We start from the raw sequence: 19,448 nt of genomic DNA on the forward strand, positions 1-19,448 counted from the left end.
CTGGGCTGCTCTCACACCGTGGGCCAAGGGCAGCGTGTCCTTCCCTCTAATGGCACTCAGGGACATCCCATCTGCTCCTGGAGACTTTTCATCTCCTCAGGCCTCGAGCTTAATTGCTTTTACCTGCCTGCATCCGAAGGTGCCAGGGAATTTGGGATGTAGCTGCTGACAGATGGTGCAGGAGGAGGTGGCCTGAGCTCCCCTCTGCCGTGCCCGTCCCCTCCTCGTGCCCGTTCTCGGTCGTGTCCCTGCTCATCCACAATGATCTCATCTCCTCCTCTGCTCTAGTTGAGCCTGGTGCCACCTCAGGTCTCATTTGGACCCAGCTGTGCCTCTGCTCTCTGTGGGAGCTGGAGCCTCAAACTTGGGAAGAGACGGAAGAGGGAACTGGGGAAGTGCCGTCCCTGGGTCAGGGAAGCCTGTGGGAAAAGCTGGAGGTGGTAAATTTAGTAAAGGATAAGAAATGTGGTGTTTAAGGGAAGTTTTAAAATAGAAGCTGCCAGACTTGTTTGGTTTGTGTTTTCCTGACCCACATTTGAGTCCCTCGCCTGCACTGGGATCCTGGGAACAGGGGGAGGAGGGATTCCTGCTCCTCAGGAGTAGAGCTGAGTCCCCAGGAAGGCAGCACTTCTCTTGTGGATAGAATCATGGAATAGTTTGGATGGGAAGGGACCTTAAAGCCCATCCAGTGCCACCCCCTGCCATGGGCAGGGACACCTTCCACTGGCCCAGGTTGCTCCAACCTGGCCTTGGACACTCCCAGGGATGCAGGGGCAGCCACAGCTTCTCTGGGCAACCTGGGCCAGGGCCTGCTCACCCTCCCAGCCAGCAATTCCTTCCCTATATTTAGCCTAAATTTCCCCTCTTTCAGTCTGAACCCTTCGCTCCTTGTCCTGTCGCTGCAGTTCCTGATGAAGAGACTGTTTGGAGAGGCAGGAGCTGTGAGTGGGGTGGGGGAAAGCAGGGTCAGGTCCGTGATGGAACAAAGGTGGAATGTGGATTTGTGCCCGGAAGGGAAGGTGGGAATGTCTCCATTTGGCTTGAGACCAAGAGAGGGATCCAGTGAGAGAGTCCCCAGGAGGGGTGGAGAGAAAACCAAGGGGATTCAGGAGCTTTGAGGCCTTTTCCTCTGGGGTCCTGCAGCAGCAGGTTAAAGGATGTTCCAGATTCCAACTTGAGAAGCCACAGGGCTCCTTGGTTCAGACCGTGGAGCAAACAGCTGGGAGATAGTGGTTGCACTTGGCTGGCCAGGTCTGGGATCCAGAGGTGGCAGCTCTGCCTTCCTCCATGAGGCATTCCCCGTGTCCTGTTTGCTCATTTACTCCCACCATATTTAAGCACTTCGTGAGCGCCGCGTCCCCAAACCGTGACTCAGCCGGCGCCTCATTTCCATGTTTATGGCCCTTCAGATTCCAGTGACCTTCAGAGCCGATGGCTCGGGCTCAGAGCAGTGATTTGTGGGCCTCCTGGGCCGTTTATTCCTCTCCTCCTGTCAGCAGCAGCTTTGCCTCGGCCGCCCGCGGCGCTGCCCGCCCGGCACACGGCTCCCCTGGGACAGCAGCTGGCACGGGAGCCTGGGGACGGGCAGGAGAAGGGCCTGACTTTGCAGCAGGAGGTTGGAGTGAGTTGTCAGGAGATGGTTGTGGAGGATCTGTGTCCCTGTGGAGGGTCTGGGCCTGCTGGATCCACACCAGTGCCCTGAGGGCACTTTAGGGCTTCCAGGCGTGGATCCCTCGGGATCCATCTGCTCCTCTCCCTGCCAGCCCCCTCTGCTCTCTGGACCTCACTTCTTGAAAGTTGTGTCCTTTGCACAGCAAGAACGAGCTGGTTGAGGTACCTCCCACCTTCTTCTTTTAGGGAAGGAATTGCGGGCTGGGAGGGTGGGCAGGCCCTGGCACAGGTTGGCCAGAGAAGCTGTGACTGTCCCTGGATCCCTGGAAGTGTCCAAGGCCAGGCTGGACAGGGCTTGGAGCAACCTGGGCTGGTGGGAGGTGGCTTTAAGGTCCATTCCCACCCAAACCATTCCACAACTCGTCAGCCTTTGTTGGTGAGACCAGGCTTCAGCATTCCCAGGTCCCTGAGAACAGTGGGATAGTCCATGGCATCCTCCTCAGGAGTGGAGGATCAGCTTAGGGAAGAGTCAAACCAACAGGACCTGGGGCTCATGGGATGCCCCAGTGAGGGCCAAGGGACCTGGCTGGTGGCTTTGCCAGGCCACACTCCATCATTCCATGAATCCATAATTCTGTGATCCCTCACAGGTCATGGTGGTCAGGGGGAAGTTCCTGCAAATGTCACTTCTGTCCTCAAGAAGGGCGAGGCAGGAAGGGTGGGGAGCTCCAGGCTGGTCAGTCTCACCTTGGTCCCTGGGAGGGTGAGGGAACAACTGACCCTGGAGGCCTTTCCTAAACAACAAAGGCCAAGCTGGCGAGTGGGACTGGTGAATCCCAAATCCTGCTTGGCCAGGGGCTTGCTGGATGAGGGAGAGCAGGAATGTTGTTTTCCTTGACTGGAGCAATGTTTTCGTGTTGTCTCACGTCACATCCTGAGGGACAAACCGGTGAAATACGGACAACTTTAAATCTTTTCCTTGGAACTCAGCTCGTCGTTCCCTTAAAATCTGGCCTGATTCCAGATGAGCTGGATCCTCAGTCCTCCCCAATCCTCAAGGAACAGCGAATCTTAACGAGGAGCGGTGTAATTGCAGAGCCAGAACAGGAGGCTCTGGAGAGCTGGCTGAGCTTTGGAAGCTGGAAATACAAAGTACTACAAAAGGGGAATTTTCCAGCGGGAGCTGTTAGCGGAGCCGCTACAGCACGGCCGGGAGCAGCGGGAAATCAGGGCCGGGACTTGGGGCTGTTCCAAACAGTGACAGCATCCCAACCTTTGGAGAGCAGGAGCATTTGCATCTCAAGAAAAGATCTAGAGAGGAGCTGAAATGATTCTGCTGTTTGGCTGCCACGCCAGGCGTGTGCCTGTGTTTGTTTTTCCCTTGCTGCCTGTAGGATTAATGCCTGGATCCAGGAGTCGTGCGGCTCCTCTCCTTTGGGGAATTTGCTTTGGCTGCCGGAGCAGTGCTTAATTTATTAATAACTGCCGAGTTTGGATTTAGCTCTGACTGACACAGCGCGGTGGGGATGGGAGCAGGGATGAATCCAGCCTGGGAGGTGTTGGGAGCTGAGCTGGAAAGGCAGCAGCACGTGGTGGAGTTAGTTGGGATGTGGCTCTGCCTTCTGTCCTTTAGGATATTGAACTCCACAACAATTCTTGGGGTTTTTTTTTCTTTTTCTGAGGCGTGGAATGGTTTGGGTTGGAAGGGACCTTAAAGCCCATCCAGTCCCACCCCCTGCCATGGGACACCTTCCATCAGAAGGTGGTGTTGTCTTGACCAATTTCTCTCCCTCTCTGCATCCCATTTTCCCTGTGGGGCTGGGATTCCTCTGTCACTCTGAGGATGTCAGAGGTTATGGTTGGTCCCAAATTTCCAGGAAATGGTTTCACCACACCCTCTGTTGTGTCTGGGTCCCCCATTTACACCCATCTTACAAAGTTGGGGGTTACCAGTTTGGTGTTTCCTTTTCTCAGCACACACCTGCAGGAAGCTCTCTGTGCACTTCTGTCTTCGGGACATGGGGGACAGAAGCTTTTGGAGGCTTCTTGAGGTCCTTTCTTCCTCCAGACCATGCCAGACCAATGTTCTGTGCTGTGCCCTGTTGTGTCCATGTGAGGAGCAGCTGAGGGAGCTGGGGGGGCTCATCCTGGAGAAAAGGAGGCTCAGGGGGGACCTTCTGGCTCTGCAAGTCCCTGCCAGGAGGGGGGAGCCGGGGGGGGTCGGGCTCTGCTCCCAGGGAACAGGGACAGGACAAGGGAAACAGCCTCAAGCTGTGCCAGGGGAGGCTCAGGTTGGCCCTGAGGAGGAATTTGTTGCTGGAAAGGGTGGTGAGGCCTTGGCAGGGGCTGCCCAGGGAGGTTTGGAGTGCCCAGGCCTGGAGGTGTCCCAGGCAGGCCTGGCCGTGGCACTCAGTGCTCTGGGCTGGGGGACAAGGTGGGGATGGGGCACAGGGTGGCTCCATGGGCTGGGAGGGCTTTTCCAACCTCAATGATTCCATGATTCCGTGTTCCTGAGCGCTCCAACCTTCCTTCTCCTGGGATCCCCTCTCTGACACGCCCTTTCTCTCTCCCCGCAGTGCTGAGCATCGGCGAAGGCGGGTTTTGGGAAGGCACCGTGAAGGGCAGGACTGGCTGGTTCCCAGCAGAATGTGTGGAGGAGGTGCAGATGAGACAATATGACTCCCGGCAAGGTAAGTGCTGCTCTTCCACCCCAGGGGCCTCCACGCACCCTGGATGGCCCTGGAAGTTCACTCTGAATCTCCATTGAACTCTCTGAGTTCACCCGTTCTTTGGGACGGGCAGTGGATGCATCGGAGCAGTTGTATCCCAGGCTGTATCCCAAGGGCTCAGGGCATGTCCTGGATGCATTAACATCCAAAATAGACTCTCTGATCCATGGTCAGTGTGTGCTGCTCTGGTGAGGAGGTTGCTGAAGCATCAGGGTCTTCTGGAGGTAACGGGGCAGCAGAGCTTGGATATTGGTGTGAACCCCACACAACATTTTAGGATGTTAAAGAGGAGGCCACCAAAATGGTTAGAGGGATGGAGCCCCTCTGCTATGGAGCCAGGCTGGGACAATTGGGATTGTTCAGCCTAGAAAAGAGAAGGTTTTAAAGTGACCTCATTTCTTCAACCCTGCAGTGCCTGAAGAGGCCAACGAGAAAGATGGAGAGAGACTGTTTACGAGGGCCTGGAGTGCCAGGACACAGGGAATGGCTTCCCACTGCCAGAGGGCAGGGTTAGACGGGATATTGGGAAGGAATTGCTGGCTAGGAGGATGGGGAGGCCCTGGCACAGGTTACCCAGAGCAGCTGTGGCTACCCCTGGATCTCTGGAAGTGTCCAAGGTCAGGTTGGAGCAGCCTAGGGTAGTGGAAGGTGTCCCTACCCACAGCAGAGGGGGGATGAGATGATCTCTGAGGTCCCTTCCCACTCAAACCATTCCATGATTCCCATCAAGATGAAAGGAAGAGGGGTGTCCATCTCCGGGGTTTAATCCTGATGGGTTTGGGCACTGGTGGTGGAAGGGCTTGGGGACATCTCCAGCTGTGTTTATGGACTGAGGGGTTGTGTGGCTGACACCGGAGCGTCTGTTGGAGCAGATTGAAGGTGACTGTGACAAGGATGAGGCAGCTCAGGGAATTCATTGTGTTCCTCATTGAAATTCAGAGACGGCAACTTTCGGGTTGACATTTTGGAGGTGCCATTCGGACGTTCCTTTACCCTGCAGGATTCTCCTGCTCTGAGGGAAGAGGCCACGAGCTGCATGTTGATGTTCCCAAATGAGCCAGGGCCTTCTCTTGGGGGCCTCAGGCTCAGGTCATGGTCACTGCAGGGTTTGGTGACTCAGGAGGGAAATGTCCTGTTGTCCAGCTCTGTTACTGCCCCAAGAAGTTTCTCCCTTCCCCGTCAGAGTCTCCTTAGGTGCCTCCTGTTGGTGAACCTGGAATCCTTTGGGGCCTAAACAGAGTTTCTTTAGTAAATAACTAAAAAAAAAGGGCTGTCAGGCCTTGGCAGGGGCTGCCCAGGGAGGTTTGGAGTGCCCAGGCCTGGAGGTGTCCCAGGCAGGCCTGGCCGTGGCACTCAGTGCTCTGGGCTGGGGGACAAGGTGGGGATGGGGCACAGGGTGGGCTCCATGACCTTGGAAGTATTTTCCAACCTCTGGAATTCTGGCATTCTTTAGGTTCTAAATTTATTTCTTCTGGCCCCGCTTAGTTTGGAGGTCTCAGCTTTTGCCCATCTTCCGGTTTTTGTCCCCAAATATCCAACCTGAGCCTCCCCTGGCACAGCTTGAGGCCCTTTCCCCTTGTCCTGTCCCTGTTCCCTGGGAGTAGAGCCCGACCCCCCCCGGCTCCCCCCTCCTGGCAGGGACTTGCAGAGCCAGAAGGTCCCCCCTGAGCCTCCTTTTCTCCAGGATGAGCCCCCCCAGCTCCCTCAGGAGTTCTCCACACCCTTCCCAGCTCCCTTCCCTGCCCTGCACACGCTCCAGCCCCTCCATGGCTCTCCTGGCTGAGGGTCCAGAGCTGCCCCCAAGGCTCCAGGGGGGCCTCCCCAGTGGCTCTCACTTCCCTAGTCCTGCAGCCACACTGGGGTAGGGCTGAGGTGTTTGGAATACAAGCAGTGACTCGTGAGAGCAGAGGGAAGACGCTGATCCCGGTGATGGGATCAATCCAACAGCTCTCCCAGGCCAGAACAGTCTGAGGGTGGGAAGGGTGTGTGATGCATGGGCTGAGGACAAACAACATAAACCTTTATGTTGCTGTGGAAAATGATGGTGTAAGATATCCTGGTAATGGAGATGGAGGCAGATTTTTATATTTGATAAAGAAGAGGAATGGAGGGGAGTAAATGGAGTTGACTGTCTTCAGTGAGTTACGACACAGGAGGAATTTTGAGCGAGTGCTTCAAGTCAAAGCTGCGAAAAACCAGCCCTGACGGGTATTCCTGGCAGCAGAGAAACTGTGCAGGTAGGGAATGTGGATCCTGAGGCTTCTGGGAATAAATAAACCCCTCAAGGAACAAAGATTAGGACTCACAGAATCCTGGAATGGTTTGGGTTGGAAGGACCTTAAAGCCCACCCAGTGCCACCCCCTGCCATGGGCAGGGACACCTCCCACCGGCCCAGGTTGCTCCAAACCCCATCCAACCTGGCCTTGGACACTTCCAGGGATGCAGGGGCAGCCACAGCTTCCCAGTAATATCATCAGGGAGTATTTTTAATAGACGAAATTAAATCTGAGTATTAATTTTTTGGGGACATCATTTGTCAATTGTTGGACAACCTTCTGCTCAGCCTAGCACCGGTGCCTGTGCTTTGAGCGTGTTCTTGCTTTGGGTTAGTTACAGAGTCACCCTGAACCCCGTGGTCCAGGGAAATTCTGGGAGAAGAACCCACAGATTTGGTTTAAATTGCAGAGGAATATTTGGTAACTGTGTAATTAAGACCAAAGAGCTTTTTGGGATGGGTGGGAGGCACTGGAAAAATCTACATTTGCTTATTTTAGCTGGGAAAAATAAACCTGTCTGGGTTGGGTTCCTTCCACCCTGAGCTGTGTCCTCTCCCTCCCTTGACTCTCATTCCCTGGTGGTTTTTTTTCCAAAATCCTCTTTTGTGGCAGGCCCTGACTGTCCCTCCCACCCATTTTCCCTGGTGGAACATCCCCCACCTGCCAGGCAGAGCTCAGGAAGCAACGCCTGGGAATCCAAGGGAAGGGTTTGGGGGTGTGAAGCGGAACGTGGCAAATTCTGGGATGTGCCTGTGGGAGCTGCCTGTTGTCACAGCAACCCCCGGGCTGGGAGAAGCTCCAGCCTGGAATGTGCCCTTGGTGCAGATGCAGGGGCTGTGGGGGATCACCCTGATGCTCTTTGCCTCTCTCAGGTTGTGTGGGGAGATCCCTGCACTGTGTCCTGTGCTGGGTTCCATGTGGAACCTGTCTCTGTGGAGTGGGATATAGGGAAAGAGAGGGATACAGGGAAGGTCTTTGCAAACTTCTGAGGCCCCATCTGAACTGGGGGCCTCGGGGGTGCTTGCAGACCGGTGGGGTTGGGTTTTCCTGCGCTGCCTCCCCGCTGTTCCCTGGGATTCCACTCAAAGCCCAACAGCAGGAGGATGTGGAGAGAGTCCAGAGGAGACCCCAAAGCTGCTCCCAGGGCTGGATCCCTCTGCTCTGGAGCCAGGCTGGGACAGCTGGGGGGGTTCACCTGGAGAAGAGAAGGCTCCAGGGAGACCTGAGAGCCCCTTGCAGGGCCTAAAGGGGCTCCAGGAGAGCTGGAGAGGGACTGGGGACAAGGATGGAGGGACAGGACACAGGGAATGGCTTCCCAGTGCCAGAGGGCAGGGACAGATGGGATATTGGGAAGGAATTGCTGGCTGGGAGGGTGGGGAGGGGCTGGACTGGATTTCCCAGAGCAGCTGTGGCTGCCCCTGGATCCCTGGGAGTGTCCAAGGCCAGGTTGGAAGGGGCTTGGAGATCTCCATCCCACAGTGAACCTGGGGTGGTGCTGAGCTCCCAGGGGGTTTAACCTCACCCCAGGGAGCTGGGAGGGTGTGGGTGATGCAGTGGGGTTGTCCTGCAGGTGATGCTCTGGGTGTCCCCCGTGGCCGCTGGGTGTGAGGGGTCTCGTTGGTTGTCAGGGTTCACAGGTAGCACCCACCTGTCTTTGTCCTTGTTTTGGACAAAAAACTTGCTTTTTGAAGGAAATCTACACCAGGAGACAGCAGGGAATGGGAAAATCAATCAGCTGAACTTCCCAGGGTTGGGAGGGAGAAGCTCTGGCTGAGCAGCGAGAGCAGAGTCCCAACACTGCGGCTCCTGGGGATGGAAAAGGGTCCCCAAAATCTCCTGGGACAACCAAATTGGGGATGGAAAGGGACCCAAAACCACCTGGAACCCCCAAGTTGGGGTTGAAAAAAAGGTTGTTTTCTGATGCTCTCAGCACACGGTGGGATTGTTGGGGTGTCTGTGCAGGGCCAGGAGTTGGATCCATGATCCTTGTGGGTCCCTTCCAGCTCAGAATATTCCACGAAGAGTGGTGGGAAGGGATGATCCACAGCTTAAGCACCTTCCTTGTTGACACTCCAAGAAATTCCTCTGCTTCTCCCCTGGTCTCGTGGCTGGAGAGAGATCCCAGACTGGGGTGGGTTGGAAAAGGACCTTAAGGATCATCCCATTCCACCCCCCTGGGCACTGATGAGGTGCCAGTTCCCTGGCAGAAGGAGGAATCAGGATGCCCTGCTCTCAGCCAGGATGAACCCTGAGCTCCCTGGCATTTGCAGGCAGCACGAGGAGCTGCTGTGGAGACCCCGAGGGCCCAGCTGAGCTGGGGGCTGGGAGCTCTGATGGCCACGGAGCTGCCAGTGGGAAGGGATGGAGCTGGATCCAGCTTCCCAGGGCTCAGATAACCCCTCACCCCCTGGGCCTGGTGCCCTGTCCAGCTTCTGCCTCCAACAGGCACCACTTGTCATGCAGGAGCTGAAATGGGTCTTTTGGCTGCTTCTACAGCAGCATTTTAAAAATCCTCTTTGTTTTCCTTTCCCTTTCCTGACTTAATTCCAAGCCTGATCCCATCTCCATTGTGTTGCTGCCTGTGGCAGGTGTCCTCTGGCTGTGCTGCCTTTGGCCTTGGTCCCCTTTCTTTCAAGGACAGGGCTTGGAGCAGCCTGGTCTAGTCCAAGCCCAAATCCAGGCTGGGAGAGGAATGGATGGAGAGCAGCCCTGGGAGAAGGATTTGGGATGTTGGTGGGTGAGAGGCTGGACATGATCCAGCCCAGAAGGAATTGCTGGCTGGGAGGGTGGGGAGGAGCTGGAATAGATTTCCCAGAGAAGCTGTGGCTGCCCCTGGATCCCTGGGAGTGTCCAAGGCCAGGCTGGACGGGGCTTGGTGTCATGCAGTGCCCATGGCAGGAGGTGGCACTGGATGGGCTTTAAGTTTCCTTCCCCCCCAGACCATCCTGGGATTCTCTGAACTTTCCTCCTCTCAATTAATCTCCGCTCTGCCAGCAGCTCCTCTGGCAGCCCAGAGTAAAGGTCATTTTTATGAATATCCCAAGGTGCTGCTCAGGCTGTAAAGCTGATATCTGTTAGATTTACTGATTCTTCCCCTTCTCAGAGCGGGGATTTAAAACTCTTGACTCAAGATTCTTCCCAGATTCCCTTTGCCTTAACGTTTCCCACGACAGGACAAATTCCTCCTGCTCTGAGCTCTGGGCAAGCAAACCCCCTGTGGTGCCACCAGCAGTTCAGTGGCCAGATTGATGTGCCACAGATGTTCTGGCCGTGGACTGAACATCCCTCTTCCTTGGGGCTGCTGGAAGAGTTGTGGGCTCCTCCCAAGGGGGTTGTGCCCTGCTGCTGAATTCATGGAGAGCCTTTCCAGTTGCCTGGGGAGCCACAGCTGGTGGGGAGGAATTCCTGCCCTGAGCGCCTTGGGCTCAGTCAGGAACCAGCACAACTGCCTGGGTGGCACTTGTGGAAATGCCTGTGCTGCAGAGATGTGGATAAATCCACGTGGAATAGCCATGCAGAGCTCCTCCAGCCCTTCTGGGCTGCCCTGCTTGGCTCAGGCTGGTGGCTCTGGCTGATCTTCCTGTTCCCTTCAGGGCTGCTCAGACCCCAGGGGAGGAGACACAGAGGTGCTGCTCTGACTGGTGGTTACCTAAGGGCAGATTTGCATTTAATTTGCATTTTTTCACTTATAGATAAGAAAAAAAATCTCTAATTTCAGTGTAAATGTAGCTCATAAATTAAAGGCAGGAGGGACTAAGGCAGGAGGGACTGACTGAGTTCTCTCCTCCCTGAATTCGTGTTCTGCAGGCCAGAGTTTCACCGAAAGTGTGTAAATCCTTGCACGAAAAAATTCAGGAGGAATTTGTTGCTGGAAAGGGTGGTGAGGCCTTGGCAGGGGCTGCCCAGGGAGGTTTGGAGTGCCCAGCCCTGGAGGTGTCCCAGGCAGGCCTGGCCGTGGCACTCAGTGCTCTGGGCTGGGGGACAGGGTGGGGATGGGGCACAGGGTGGATCCATGGGCTGGGAGGGCTTTTCCAACCTCAGGGATCCTGGGATTATGAAACTCAGCAGGACCTGCTGCTGCCACGGCAGCACCGGCTGTGCTGAGCACCCCTGGTGATGGAGGTGACCCATCCCAATTCACCTGCCCTGGCTCCTTCTCCACGGAGAGGAGCTTCAGGCTCCTCTCTGGCCCCACCACTGTGTGTCCTCCCCCCCTTCCCAGCACAGTTCAGCATTTCTTTGGAGATAATTCCCTTCCCTTCCCTTCCCCGCCGGCCGCCCCAGCCAGACTGGCTGCCTGGCACCGAGCCTGGGCCAGGCTTTCATTGTGGTGGCATCTGCTCATCAGCCCACTGCGAGTCAGGTGCTGGGAGCGGGATCAGGATGTGTGGGAGGGATCCACAGTGGGCAGAGGGAGGGGCTGCCCAGGGCTGAGGTGCTGCTTCCAGGGCAGCAAAGCTCCCATCCCCAGTGCCAGCTCGGGGGGCTCTGCCTGCTCACAGCCCGCCCTGGGCACCAGGGTGTGAGTCAGCAGCTGCAGGAGAGCGAGACAGAATCATGGAATCCCTGAGCTTGGAAAAGCCCTCCCAGCCCATGGAGCCACCCTGTGCCCCATCCCCACCTTGTCCCCCAGCCCAGAGCACTGAGTGCCACGGCCAGGCCTGCCTGGGACACCTCCAGGGCTGGGCACTCCAAACCTCCCTGGGCAGCCCCTGCCAAGGCCTCACCACCCTTTCCAGCAACAAATTCCTCCTCAGGGCCAACCTGAGCCTCCCCTGGCACAGCTTGAGGCCATTTCCCCTTGTCCTGTCCCTGTTCCCTGGGAGCAGAGCCCGACCCCCCCCGGCTCCCCCCTCCTGGCAGGGACTTGCAGAGCCAGAAGGTCCCCCCTGAGCCTCCTTTTCTCCAGGATGAGCCCCCCCAGCATCAGCTGACCATGGGGTCTCTTCCTGGGTGCTGAGGCAGTTCAGAATTCCCTGAGTCAGGAGGAGCCAGGGCAGTTTCCAGACGCCTCCGTGGGCGTGTTGGCTCAGGAAGTTGGCACAAGAAGCGTCCCTGTACTGGAGAAGGCACCAACACCACCCCAGCCTTCTCCAGTCCTGAGGCCACATCTCCCCTGGCTGTGTGTTCTGTTCAGTGCTCTGGGCTGGGGGACAAGGTGGGGATGGGGCACAGGGGGGATCCATGGGCTGGGAGGGCTTTTCCAGCCTCAGGGATCCTGGGATTCTGTGGTGCTGCCGCCTGTTCTGCCTCCTGCTCCAGGGCTTGTGATGCAGGAGCAGTTGGTCAAAAATAGATGATGGAAAAAAACCCGCTGCCAATAATTAGAGGTGCATAAATCTTGCATTTAAGAAGATTAAATTGAATTAAATTCAATTCTAAACGGTATTTAGAAATATAATTCCAGCATTCTGTTTAAACCAAAAAGGGATATTTTTCTCATTCCAAATGAGATTTTTTTCCTTTCCTATTTGCAAGCCGGTGTTGGTGCCTGAGGGAAGAGAGGATGGGACAGTCCAGGTTCTCCATCCACAGGCCCTCCCAGGTTGTTTTCCAGCGGTCTGCATTCCCCATTCCCGTGCCTGGATGAGCTCCCAGCACTCCATCCCACCGGGATGCCCTGGTGTCCTATTGCTCTTTCCCTCTAAATTTAGAACCTCCCTCTCCACACGGATCCGGGAGTGAAGGCTCCTCTCCATCCATCAGCCCCATTCCCGGTGCTCCGTGACGGCTCCATTAAACACACGCTATTTTTAGGAGTCGGGAAGAGAATGAGCCTTTGGGCTCTGGACAGCCCATAAATCCAGGGCCAGCCACCAAATCCCTGGCCTTTCCTCAGGAATGACACCCAGAGAGGGGTTTGTGGCACAAGTGTCTGGGAAGCAGGGAATGAGGAGGAGGGGGGAAAAGGGGCTGAGGCACAGACATGGGGGGTGGGGGGAGTGGGAATTCTGGTGGGAGAAGTGAGGCAGGAGGAGGGATGCCCATGGGAATGGGGGGTGCTGTGTGTGCCGCTCCCTCTCAGGGGATCTCACTGAGGTGTCTCCCCATGCCATGAGTGGAAAAGGGGGATCACTGGAACTGTCAGGACCTGCTGGTGCTGTGCCAAGGTGGCACTTCCCTGGGAGCCATTTTCCCCTTCGCTTCCCTTCCCAAACCTTCCCAAACCTTCCCAAACCTTCCCTTTTCCCTTCTCCATTTCCCTTCTCCATTTTCCTTCTCCTTTTCTCCTTCCCCTTTTCCCCTTCCCCCTTTTCCCTTCTCCTTTTCCCCTTCCCCCTTTTCCCCTTCCCCCTTTTCCCTTCTCCTTTTCCCCTTCCCCCTTTTCCCCTTCCCCCTTTTCCCTTCCCTTTTTCCCTTCCCCTTTTCCCCTTCCCCTTTCCCTTCCCCTTTTCCCTTCTCCTTTTCCCCTTCCCCCTTTCCCCTTCCCCTTTTTCCCTTCCCCTTTTTCCTTCCCCCTTTTCCCCTTCCCCCTTTTCTCCTTCCCCCTTTTCTCCTTCTCTTCTTTCCCTCCCATTTTCCATACATCCCTGCCAGCTTGTACAGCACTGTAGCTTCCAGCTTATCCACAGGCACAACCAGCAGCAGTTATCCCCATGTTTTAGGTGTTTCCCAGGTCTCACCACCTCACTTGATTCCCGCTGGGAAGCGTTTCGGGATCGTGCCCGGCTTGGAGCAGCAGTGCCGGAGCCGAGGCTGCTCCCTGCTGCCGTCCTCTGGGCACTCCCAGCAACGGAGCCGCAGCTTCCCAGGCATTCCCAGGCATTCCCAGGCATTCCCAGGCATTCCCAGGCAGCCACAACACGGGGCTGCCTCCTTTCCCTTGGAATTTCCCCCTCGGCTCAGGGCTGGGAACCCCACGGAGGGGGGTGGGAATGGTGAGGGGCTTCCCGGGCTGATCCAGGTGGAGGGTTCCCTCTTTTGCCTCCTTCTGTGTCCATCAGTCCATGTTTTCCAGTAAGAGTAATTCCTTTCTGGTAAGATGAATTCCGTGGTTCTTTGGGACAGTTTCTCCCAGGAGCTCAGGGGCAGGAGGACCGGCTGATCGGAAGCCCCCGCCCCGCCCTGCTCCGTCAGGCTCCAAGAAATCCCCTTCCAGACCGGGTAACACCTGTGGGGCCGGAATAACACCTTGGATCACTGGGAATGCTGCCAAGCTGCACCTCCCTCACCCCACTGTCCCTGTCCTCGCTGGGGGGGTCACTGTGCACCCACGTCCTTGTGGGGGGGTTTCCAGAGCACCTCCATCACTCCCGGGATGCTGCAATTCCGGGGGTTGGGAGCTCCCTGTTTCCGTCACATTCCCCTCGGTAAAATGGGAATTTGGAGCACATTTTTTTCCCCTTCACGGGTTTATTTACGGACTGTACACCTGGGCCACTCGGTGTGCATGGAAAACACGTGGGAAAACAGAAATCCTGGGGAATGGCAGCCCCTCGGGGCGTTCCCGGCTGTGCCAGGGAGCGGTACCAGGGCTCCGTAGGGAGGCAGATCCTGGCGCCTCTCTGCACTCCCAGCTTTCCTTCCTCACGGATCCCCTGTGCCCAGGGAGCTGGGGAGCACCAGGTGAGCAGGAAGGCTCCAAGGATTGTGGCCACCCCTCCCAGGGGAGCTCCATCCCTCCGTGCCGAGCTGTGGGATGGGGGACGTGTCCGGATGGAAGCGGGGCAGGAACGTGGCTGCTCCCCTTGGGACCCAGAGCTGAGCCTGCCTCTCCCATTTGGGGGGCTCCTCTTTGGCTCCTCCTGGAGAAGTCTGGGGGAAGGGATGTGAGGAGGGATCCGAGGAGGGATCTGGGAAGGATCCTGGGAGCTGTTTGTGTACCTGTGGGGCTGGGCACGGGCACAGGGCCACTCACTCCCGCACGGATTACTATTTACTGATAAAATTCCTGCATGGAAACAGAATTTACTGGGTTTGTGGCCCCGTCAGGGAAGCAGAAGGCACAGGGAAGTGATTTGGGATGTGTCTTTTTCCTTGCAGAAACCAGAGAAGACAGAACCAAGCGGCTCTTCCGACATTATACTGTGGGCTCTTACGACAACTTCACCTCTCACAGGTAAGGAGCAGCACCTCTGGCATCCCAAGGAGGTTCATTTCCATGGAAAAAGTCTCTATTTATCCTGACAGAGCATTTTGTTTCTGTGGGAAGGAAGCTTTTCCAGTTGGTTTGGTCATTTAGAGCCTAAATTCCAAGTGCTGGATGAGGCTGAGGCGAACAGGGAACCTGGCTTGTTGATGGCTCATCCCACATCTGTCTCCCTGGCTCTGGTTTGACTCCAAGGAATGTGTGTGGCTTGCCTGGATTTCCAAAAATCCTGGGATCTGCTGCTTTGGGGCTTGTTGATCCCGGAGTGAGAGGGAAAGTGGCTCAGAAAACACTAAAGAAGAGAAGAAAAGGGGAAAAATGATCCACTTGCACCTTGGCCGGAGGCTCCAGGGAACCCCCAGGAGGTCTGTGCTGAGGTCACCGGTGGCTCTTGGTCTCACAGAGCAGGAAATGGGTGAAAAACCGAAAACAAGTCAAACTGACGTTCTCTGAGTGCAGGAAGAGCAGGTGGGTGGGATCGGATCAAACGGGGTTGACAAACAGTGCGACAGGAAAAGGGATTTATTTTGGCACACGGAAGGGAACACACACACCGGCAGAAACACTGTGAGGAGCTCTTGCCCAGGATTTGCGGTTCCTTAGGAATAAAGGTCTGATGTCACCGTGACGTCACAGGGCAAGGCATCTGCTGGAGCGCCGAGGCTGCAGAGCCAGCCCAAGGAGGAGCTCGGAAAGTGGAATTGGAGCAGCTGGGGAGGAGGGTCCTGATAAACAGCAGCTGAATCCCAGCATGGAAGGATGAGAAGCAAATTATTGGGGGTGGCGGGGGAGAACCAGGAGTGGGATGTCACGTGCAGGGAGGTGTTGCTGGACTGGCTTCTGCTCGGCGTCTGGGGATGGCTTTGATGCCAGGCCAAACCTCCAGAAGCAAATGGAGTTTGTGGAATTGTTTAGAAAGAAAAAAAAAACAATCAGAATTGTGAATTAATAATTATGGATATCATGGAATCAGAGACTGGTTTGGGTGGGAAGGGACTTTAAAGCCCATCTTGTTCCAACCCCAGGGGACACCTTCCACTAGCCCAGGTAGCTCCAAGCCCCTTCCAGGAGTAACCACAACCTTTTTGGGGCAAGCTGAGCATGTTCTTTGAGCCAGGAAGGTTGGACTGGGTGACCTCAGGGGTTCCCTTCCAAGCTCCGGAGTTCTGGGAGTGTCCTGGTGCAGCTTCTGAGCCTGTGTGTGGAGGAGGGTGCTGGGAAGGAAGGTGGAACGACCCGGAGTCGTCTCCCACAGGGGGGGAGATGTCCCACCTGTTTCCCAGCTTAGTCCCTCAGGGCAGAGGGCTCTGGGAGCACAGTGAGGGTGTTCTGTGGTGGCAGTTTTTGCTCCAAGTGGCCCCCTTTCCCTGGAATGTCCTCACAGGGAAGGGAAGGGAAGGAGGCTGCGGGTCCGTGTGTGCCGTGACCTGCACCCTGAGTGGATCCTTCCATCCTGGAATCCTCCAGGACTGTCTGCAGGATGCAAAGCTTCTTCTGGACCCCAGTCATCCCTGTCTTCTTGCAAATCCATCCGGTCTTGGCATTCCCAGGCAGTCCATGGAACCATGGAACAGTTGGGGTTGGGAGAGACCTTAAAGGCCATCTCCTTCCAAGCCCAGTGCGTGCAAAGTCCTGGTGAGCTGGTGGGGCCTGACTGGGACCCGCTGGTGCCACCACTGGCTGTGACACCCACAGATCTTGGTGGGTGCCCTGGAACCCATGGGAGGGTTTGAGCTGCATCCCTGTGGTGTGGGGGGTAGTTGTGGAGCTCCACCAGGAGATGGGAGTTGCTGGTGGATCCTGGTGGATCCTTCCCAACTCAGGCCATCAAAGCACGAGGAGCTGGAGCTGCAGGTCCCTCAGGTCGGGATTGTGGTAGGTGCACCCATGGCAGGTGCTTTGTGCAGGTCTGGGAACAGAATAAACCACTCAGTGTCCTGTTCAGAGTCTTCCTGAGCCAGAGTTGATGTCCTTGTGTTTTATAGCCTTTAATGGATCATTATTCCCTTATTTTCCCAATGATTTGCAACTGAAGTGGTTGAACTCCCCTCCTGCAGTGGAGTCCCCAGGCCTGGAGGTGTCCCAGGCAGGCCTGGCCGTGGCACTCAGTGCTCTGGGCTGGGGGACAAGGTGGGGATGGGGCACAGGGTGGCTCCATGGGCTGGGAGGGCTTTTCCAGCCTCAGGAATTCTGAGAAGGTGCTGGGGTTGGCTGGGTGGAGCAGCAGAGGAGCTGCTGTCATGTCCTCTGCTCCTGCTGTGCCAAAATACAGGGTGGGGACAGGAAAGGAGAGAGAAAGTCCTTAAGGCCCAGGTTAAGGCTCATGGTTCATGCACAGGTTGCTCTGAGTGTGGTGTCAGGACTCACCTTAATAAATTGGGGAAAAAAAAACCTGGATTTTTCCCCATTATTTTTTAACCCCGAACCACTCGGGCCGACAGATCCCTTGGGAGCAGAGTTAAGAAGCAGCGAGGGTGCTGTGGGATCGCTGCAGCACGTCAGCAGCACCATTTCCAGGAGGGAACTCATCCCATCATCCCCAACTTCACTTCAGGTCTCAGACGTGGGAGAGGATTAACATAATGACAGTGTTTGAGGAGCAACTTAGAAGTGCTTGAGAAAATTACACACCAGTGGGTTTAGATCCCAGGGAAAGCTTTGGAAGCTGTGACAGGGCTGAATGGATGCCCCGGGAAGCGGAGCAGGGAGCGGCACCCCCCGGCTGGACGATGGATCCGGGTATGGGATGTGATTTACTCTTTTTTGGCTTAAATGAGGTGAAAAGAGAGCTTGGGACTCGTGGGGTGTTGGGGAACACGAGCAGATACCAGGCTGTGCCCTGAGCAGAAGTTGGGTTTTGGGTGTGGAATTGGCCTGCGGGGCAGCGAAGCCTTTGAGCTGTGACTTCACCACGGAGGGTCGGGGTGAGCTGGGGGAGAGACTCCCCTTGGACAGGCTCCTTATTCCACCTCTTCCTGATGTCACTCCGAGCCACAACTGCTGGTAAAGACCAAGCACGAGGCCTCTCCAAAGCCTGGGATGCGCCCAAGGTCACCAGAGGGCAACCAGAGCCTCCCCCACCCTCCCAGGGTGAGGAGGGACAGGGCTGGGGCCAACCTTACTAAGGGTCCCACGGGTCCCTCCCAGCCCGGAACATTCCAGGGCTCCGAACCTGATCCGGGCTGAACTTGGCACGAGGCAAACGGGGAGGGGAAGCCTGAGCTTTGTCCTTATCAGGGAGAGGCCATCCCAAGGGGGATTGAGTTCTCTGATGACCCGTGTTACGGGAGGAGATTAAAGGGATCCGAAATTGCCTCCGAAATGAAGAGCCCGCCCCGTGCGCGGCTCAGCTGGGAGGGAGAGGAATTGGGAGCAAGAGACAATTCGGGATTGATTTGTTCCTGTTCTTCAGTCTCAGGGATTAGTTGACCAGGGAGGGAGATTACAGCCACGAGTATCCACGGGCCATCTGGATGGGCCTCCCCTGGCAAAGAGGGAAAACATGAGGGATCTCTGAGCAGGGATTTCTCTGCCCTCACATGCTGTGACTGGCCAAAATAATGCGCAGAATTATGGAGTAATCGAGGTTGGAAGGGTTGTCTGGAGGTTTCTGGCACAGCTGGTGACCCAGAGCAGGTCTCTTCACGTGTCTCCAGGGCTGGAAGTTCCACAGGGCCCAGGAGGGCTGAGTTTTGAGGGGGGAAAACCTTTCCATGCAGTATCTCCTTTGAATCCTTGGTGCTTTGGTTTGTGTTGTTGCCTCTTGTCCCATCCCTGGGTGCCCCTGGGGGGTCCCTTTCTCTCACTGCAGCAGTGAGGTGTCCACCATGGAATGATGGAATTGTTAAGGTTGGGAAAGACCTTTAGGACCACAACCATCCCAAGGGCCACATCCACGCATTTTGTGAACACTTCCAGGGATGGGGCCTCCACCACTGCCCTGGGCAGCCTGTACCAGGGCTATACAACCCTTCCCATGAAAAACAAATTCCCTCATATCCAATTTAAACCTCCCTGGCTCAACTTGAAGCCATTTCCTCTCATCCTGTCACTTGTTCCCTGGGAGAAGAGCCCTTCCTTCAGCATTTTCCAGATTTACTGTCTGCTCTGGCCTGTCATTCCCCTGTGAGTTCAGGATTGGTGGTAGGGCACCTGAGCAGTTGGAATTCTCCCCATTTGCTGGTCCAGTGAGTTCCCATCCAGGAGGGCAACAGCAAAGAGGGGGGAACGGCATCGTCTTCTCCCATTGTTCTGTCTCTGTGAATGACAAGAGAACAGGAGAGGATCCGTGTTCCAGGCAAGGCTTGGCCTCAGGGATGGCCAAAAACACGCCTGGAAATGGAGTTTCGTGGTCAGAAATGAATTTTGGGGGAGAATTTTTGGTGAATGTTGTGGGACTGGAGGCGCTGTCTGAGCCGGTGGGGAGGGTCCCTATTCCCAGTGGCTGTGGGATGGGGTTCACACATCAGGCCCATCTCCCTGGGAAAGGCAGTTTGCACTGGGCTGGTGCAGCATCATTTCTATGGCAACAGGAGAGTGGAGGGAGGGAATGAAATCCCTTCCTGAACAGGCTTCTCTGTAATCCCACTCGTCACATCAACGTGCTTTAGGAAGAGTCTGCTCAGATCTCCTGTGAGCAACATCTTCTGGGACTGCTTTCCTCCTTCAGAGAGAGCTACAGGAACATCAGAGAATTGTGGGATCATGGAATGGTTTGGGTGGGAAGGGACCTTAAAGCCCAT

General features: G+C 56.0%; 1 protein-coding gene across 1 annotated transcript in view; it reads left to right on the forward strand.

The window, feature by feature from the left end:
* Window positions 1-19,448, forward strand: part of SHANK3 (SH3 and multiple ankyrin repeat domains 3) — a 227,683-nt gene that overhangs the window by 141,445 nt on the left and 66,790 nt on the right. Inside the window, exons 13-14 of the mRNA XM_050325020.1 lie at window positions 4,188-4,301; window positions 14,601-14,676. Of these exons, the coding sequence (XP_050180977.1) occupies window positions 4,188-4,301; window positions 14,601-14,676 (190 nt within the window). The remainder of the gene's footprint in view (window positions 1-4,187; window positions 4,302-14,600; window positions 14,677-19,448) is intronic.

This window comes from Myiozetetes cayanensis, unplaced genomic scaffold (assembly GCF_022539395.1).
Source record: "Myiozetetes cayanensis isolate MyiCay16 unplaced genomic scaffold, myiCay2020 scf3, whole genome shotgun sequence".
NCBI classification, from domain to species: domain Eukaryota; kingdom Metazoa; phylum Chordata; class Aves; order Passeriformes; family Tyrannidae; genus Myiozetetes; species Myiozetetes cayanensis.